The 6506-nt window shown below is 45.8% G+C and overlaps 1 protein-coding gene across 1 annotated transcript in view; it reads right to left on the bottom strand.

The window, feature by feature from the left end:
- The window catches only part of LOC135824432 (ubiquitin conjugation factor E4 A-like), a 39513-nt gene extending 34225 nt beyond the window's left edge, over window positions 1-5288 (bottom strand). Inside the window, exons 1-2 of the mRNA XM_065337173.1 lie at window positions 4984-5288; window positions 1309-1418 (exon numbers count right to left, since the gene is read on the bottom strand). Of these exons, the coding sequence (XP_065193245.1) occupies window positions 1309-1418; window positions 4984-5161 (288 nt within the window). The 5' untranslated portion in view covers window positions 5162-5288. The remainder of the gene's footprint in view (window positions 1-1308; window positions 1419-4983) is intronic.
- Window positions 5289-6506: the final 1218 nt, after the last annotated feature.

Raw genomic sequence — 6506 nt, 5'->3', positions numbered from 1 at the left:
CAAGGTGCATGTGTGTGCATGTGCACCTGAAAGGCATGACATTTCCACTTATTTTCCACACAGCATTGTGCAGGAAGGACAGTGTCAATAGAGAGGTTGTGCAAAACGAAAATTCGTAGGATTTTGACCGTCCGGGTTCGAGTAACGAAAATTGCTACGAAGATCCATCCAAACGCGACCGAAACAGAGCAGATCTACGAAAATATGTTTCGTCACATGGAGTACTAAAATACTGATATTTTACAAGTCCCTGTCTTGACTCTTCGGACCCGTGCGGCACTACGAAAAAGGTCACGCGTTGCGCGCGACCTCACGGTTTACGAATATCCGTTAGCTTTTTCGTTAAAAATGTTTGTTTATGGAGCTACGAATTTTCGTTGTGCGCAACCTCTCTATTAGCGTGCGCACATCTGCACAAATGACCATGTGCACGTGGTCATGCACCTCCTGTATGTACATTATTGTATAGTTGCATGTACATCTACATGTTCATTGTTCATCTTTACATGTGCATGGCATATCACTTGTAGTTATGTATCCAATTTCCATGGACACCAAATTTATTTTTCTGTTGGGAAGGCAAATTATCACACTCTGCCTTCTTTCCCATGCCACTGCCCCAACCTCCCCTGTTGCGAGCAATTTTAGGTAGATCACCGATTAGGGCGCGTTCAGACTACCGATAAAAAGTGACGGAATGGGAAAGTTTCCAAGGTGATTTGATCATGTGACGTTACTGGTACGTTACTGGTGGAAAGGTTTTGCTGCCGTGGCTACTGCGGCGGAAACAGCATTCCGGCTGGGAGTAAGGGAAAATCCCTTCTCAGTGCCGCGGTGAGAGCTGCACAACTACTTACGTAACGGTAACATTAGTTTATCGGTAGTGCGAATGTCCTTCACGGTTTATCGCCATTCACGGTTCGACGGGGTTCTCGGTAGTGTGAACATATCGTGCGCGACAAAGTTTTTTTCAAAAAATGACAAGAGTTAGTAACCTAGAAAGGCGTGTATTCGGGGACTAAACCTGTTCCTTCATGGCAACGTTGGCGGACTGCGTGCGAACATATACCAATAAGGGCACGATCAGACTAATGCGCGGCAACTACAGGCGCTTGAAGGTGTGTGTGTGTTTAGTCTGTATAAAGCCAGTTCTGTGTAGGCAATAGAAGCATGTAGTAGCACTAAAGTTATACCGGTATTCGTGAATTCAAAAGTTGCACAAGAGAGAAAAATTCCGCCGTGGGCCAACCCATCCGCGAGTTGCACACTCTTGTTTATCTACTCTTGCTCTTATCCATAATCACACACCTGCTTGATTTCAGACAGCTCCAATAGAAGAGATTCATTTCCATCTGCCAACCTCTCACTCAATAACTCTGTCAACAGAAACTTCCCTCCAATGGTATCATCTTCTTCAGCTACAAGAACACAAGAACATGACATCACCGCCACCGCCACCACAACCACCACCACCACCAACTACAACATTGGTGTCAACTGTAATCATGAGAATAAAGATTAGAAATTAGTTCAAACTACATCACATGGCCAATACATACAGAGTACTATCTGGTGCTGAAAAACAGGGGGGAGGGGGATTCAGAGTGATAGCCTAGGCCGTTCATATTTTTTCATGTAGAACTGTCAGTGGAGCCACTATGTACTACAAATTATAGTACATAAGAGTATCCTGCACCTGGTAAAACTGTAGCTTTTTGTTCTTCGGCGCATCATTCTTCGGCGCCTGACAGCACTGTACATGACCGATAAATGAAAATACAAGGCAAAGGTTTTAATAAATCGGAGCAAGTATGACCGATACTACATTGTACTGTACGCAAGTGGTCACTCGATTGGAAGCCCCTCTTGAAAAGTGAATAGTAGCCCTCTTGCAATGACTGTTTGACAAAAATACAAGCCCCTCTCGAATACTGGAAGCGCAGACTACCATATTTCCGCAAATAGTAGGCCGGTCTACTATTTTTTCAAACTCGTCCTAACCCGGCCTTATAATTGAGGACGGTCTTGTATTCGAGGACGGTCTTTTATTCTTTCAACCCAGTTCTATTTTTCGCCACACAGTTTTACCCCCGTTCTTCCATTTTCTTCTACACAGTTTGAGCACGGTCTTCTATTTTTCTCATACTCATTTAGTAGGCCCGGTCTTCTAACCGGAGACGGTCTTGTATTTTTTCAATCGCCCCCTGCCCCGGCCTTGTATTCGAGGAAGGCGTTGTATACGAGGACGGTCTTTTATTTGCGGAAATACGGTACCATTCGCAAGCATGGGGTGGCCAGGTAGTGCCATATATGGTAAGGTCAAGTGCGTACAAAACATCTCGTGCATGTACATGTCCAGGTCGACGTAGTGTGTGCAAACTAATTCAGGGCCGAGTTGCTTTGAATTTGAAAAAAATTAGGGATCGGATTGGAATACTGGTATGGATTAAAATAATAAATGCCCCTCTCGAATAGAGACCCCTCTTGAATAAAAGCCTCCTCAAAATTAACATTGAGAAAATAGAAGCCCCCGGCTTCTAATCGATTGAGTACCGTAAAATTCCGTAAATAAGGCCACCCTAAATAACGCCCATGTCCGATAATAAGCCCAGTTTTAGGCGGTGTACACTTCAAGTCCGTTTTAGCGCCCATGCCCGAAATAAGCCCAGGGCGTAAAGTGGACCCAAAATGACAAGCGCGCGAGCTAGTTTTCTGCCTTCCCTGCTTCAGCGTCACGACGTTTTCAGACATGCCGGTACCTGTTGTGCCTTGTACTTACCACAGCAAGTGGTTTACCTATCAAATCTGTAATGTATCGCTACATTCTTGGTTACGACCAAATTTCCAGCTGTGGTTTGATGTACCTGTACCGCGCTCAGTGTGAATGGTGGTTCACTGAAACTAGTGGGTTGCTGATAGATTGATCTTCTGCAGATTGCGTCCGAAATAACGCCCATGCCCTAAAATAAGCCCATGCCCAAATATACGCCTGGTTTTTGACGCTCTGCAAAGTATACGCCCGGGGCTTATTAAAGGGGAAGTCCGGTGAAAAATTTAAATGTCACAGTCCGTAGAGTTCGGGTCGCTGAGTCGAATGGTCTTTGTCCGAGGAGGCTGCGGTCTATGGTTCGTCAGATACGCCCAATCGAACATGCGCGAATTTGAGCGCACATCACCCAGATCCAGGTGATGACGTCACAGCGTGCAGCCAGGTAGCCACACCATCTAGTTGTGTACAAAATGGCCATATTCGGAGCGCGTTCGATTGGGGAACCGTTTGTCGCAGCTTCTTCGGACCAAGACCATTCGATTCAGTGTTACAAACACTACGTACCCTGTGATTTTCAGCTCGGTAAACCTCGAGGTTATACCGTATTTTACCCGTTTCCGAGTTGGACTTTTTCCGTCAGCAAGGCCTCTAGTCTAGGCTCTACGGCTCTAGCAATGCGCTGCGTGCATGCTAGCTGTAGTGCAGTCAACAAACTCATCACACACGGAACTACTCGCGCACTGCCGTGCTGGGGTAGCTACAACAAGACTCGAGTCACAAGACTCAGAAAACTAGTCAACACACAGACTTGTCATGTACTACACTCGTATCAGTTCATGTAGTCAGAGAACGACGTTACGTGCGTTTCTCCTTGCCGGTGCCGGTGGTTGTGCTTTGAGAAAGAAAATTTTAGTTTTCCGCTCCAGTCCCGCCTCATTATTTTTTGCTACAGCGATGAGTGCACAACCGTGACAAGTGACAAAACAGCGAACAGCTCCCGGACCTAGAACTTTCAGATTCCATAGCGTTGCGAGCGAAGAGCCGTGCCCGTGGTTCAAAGAGCCTGCACTGTTCTCCAATTGAGTAGTCCGAAATATGCCAAGTTCGCACCAAAACATCACCATGTGCCAGGCTACTGGAGTAAAGCGAATCGGTATGGAACAACATTTAGAGTACTCGAATCACTCTTCTCCATTTTGGCGACCCTGCTCTCCAGCGATCTGATAATTATATCAGCCTCGTCTGCAATAGCTGCTGCTTCTTCATCAGTCGGAAACTCAGTAGCGCGCGCTCACTCTTGACCGGCCCGCGCGGCCATTTCTTCAGCTGAATACCGAGGTTCTCAGCGCCAGACCAAACTCATGAAGGTCAGCCATGGCTGCATCCTCACTCTCACAAGGAGTTAGGTCTTCGGGGTCGCTTGCACCACCTAATATCAGTCGCCAAATCATTTGAAATAGCATTGACACTATTGCTTTCACGCACTCCTTTTGACCTAGCTGCACGCTATGACGTTGCGGAGGGTGTGGCGCGGCCGCATGACGTCATGGCGCAGCCCCCGAAACTCAGTTTTTCAAACGGAAATATCTCGAGAACGCTTTGTCAGAGACACGTGGGACCAACACCATTCGACTCAGCGCCCAAAACTCTACCGACCCTGAAATTTAAATTTTTCACCGGACTTCCCCTTTAACGGAATTTTACGGTATGGTACTTGTGTATGGCATAGACTTTGGTCCAGTGTACATGTGTACGCATGCGGGCACGTTATACGTAGTTTTTACAGGATAGGACCATGTATGCTCTGACTTGTAAGTGATGTGGACGCAGTTCTTCTCTCTACAAAACCTCTTACACCACTTCAAATCACAATAACTTTATCCGATGCAAAAAGAATAATGTACTCGTAATAAGTTATTAACTGGTTTGAGGGAAAGAGACAAACGGGAAAAGTCCGTAATAAGGTCTTTTGAAAATGAACATGATCACTTTAGGCGCTATATTACTATAGACGACTATTATTAGCCCAATAGGCTATACGTACGCTGTCCAGGGTAAGGTGCAGGTGAGTTACTTAAGCCACAACCACAGTGAATTGCATACTCTTGCCTTGGTTATGGACTATCTGCCCTCATCTTATAATTCGAAAAAAGTATTGTTCAAATATTTTCACCAAATTCTACCAAATTTATAGGGATTCATTTTGAACATACCGACATCGAGCGTGGCAGACAAGACCTTTTCCAAGAGGGAGTGCTCATAAGCAGTAGGAATACTTGCAACACTTCTTGCCACTGGACTGCAGTCATCTGAATTGCTCAGAGCGATGTTTTTGCCATCCGTATTCTGGAAAAGTTTCAGAAACGGGTTAGGTGCTTCGCCACTGGCCATTGTAAATGGATATGCTGACAAACTATTTGACAGAATGAATAGTCATTGACTCAACACCTAGCATATTCCAATTTATTAGGTTCAACAACACACAAACATCTTCGTCTTCATTGGCTTCAAATCAGAAAAAAAGAGCTTGTAAAGTGTAGTACTTCAACAAGCACAAGGGGATTTCCCAGTGAAGCCTGAAGGATTCAATTCAAAAGTAGTACCAATGACGTAATGACATGTACATGACACACATGATTGTGTACGTGTACACGTGTACGTGTAACGTTACGTGTATGTTCGACGTTCGTTAACGCGTTCATTGCATGTCACTATGTGATCACATGCAGGTACATTTTTTTTTCGCGCGAAAATTTATGTGGTGAACTAACTGTGTTGCGACCTCGCTGCATGACGTCAGCTCCCTCACCAGAATCTGGTGAGGGAGCTATCTGATAGTGATATACCCATGCGCATGACACATTTCTTCCTCTTTGTTCTAAATAATAAACAACAATTACATTCAACAACTAGACAAAGTTGCCCTCTCCCCTCGGAGTTGTATTTATTAGGCCCCAGGCCAGGGTGGTATGTCCCTGGATTCATCTGTCTCCCCCGTGAACAGATACGACCTCTGCCATCCTGGGTGCCTAAACTGGGTTGTTGGCAACAGGGAGTAGTACAATACCGTGGTATTGTACTACTCCCTGGTTGGCAACTCCGAACGCGGCAGTGTACGACCAGATCGACATGGGGAGAGAGTCATAAATTTGTACCCCAATCCACTTACGGACCAGCTACGTTATCAGAGCCCTATCTACCATTATTATTATTATTATTATTTTATTTATTTTACTAGGGTGTTTCCCACAGACCTATGCCTCTTACGGGAGCCCCTAGAAAGGTTAAAGGGGAAGTATACCCTAAAATCAAATTTTCACCAGTTGTAGTCTTCTGGGTGCTGAGTCGAATGGTCTTGGTCCGAGGAAGCTGCGACGCTCCCTTCCTACTTGAATCCCAATCGAACTCGCGCACTTCCACCGAAACTGGGTGACTGCGCCCTACGAGATGGGGATTTGTATGCAAAATGTCACTAAAAGCGCCATTTCGTTCTTATAAAAGCACGGATCACCGCGATTGGCCCATATGTTGTAGTCTTTTGGACGCTGAGTCGACTGGTTTTGGTCCGAAAAGGCTGCGATGCAGCGTTCCTCCTTTATTCCCAATCGAACATGGTTGAACAAGCGGTCACGTGCTCCTGGGTGCCCAAATCACCTGGTCACCGCGCCAGCAGGCGACAACTTTCACACCAAGGTTCAACTCGGGTTCAACTCGAGTGACAGGACTGTACCCAAAA

This window comes from Sycon ciliatum, chromosome 1, assembly GCF_964019385.1.
Source record: "Sycon ciliatum chromosome 1, ocSycCili1.1, whole genome shotgun sequence".
Classification (NCBI taxonomy): Eukaryota; Metazoa; Porifera; class Calcarea; order Leucosolenida; family Sycettidae; genus Sycon; species Sycon ciliatum.
This window is presented reverse-complemented; position numbering and strand designations above follow the sequence as displayed.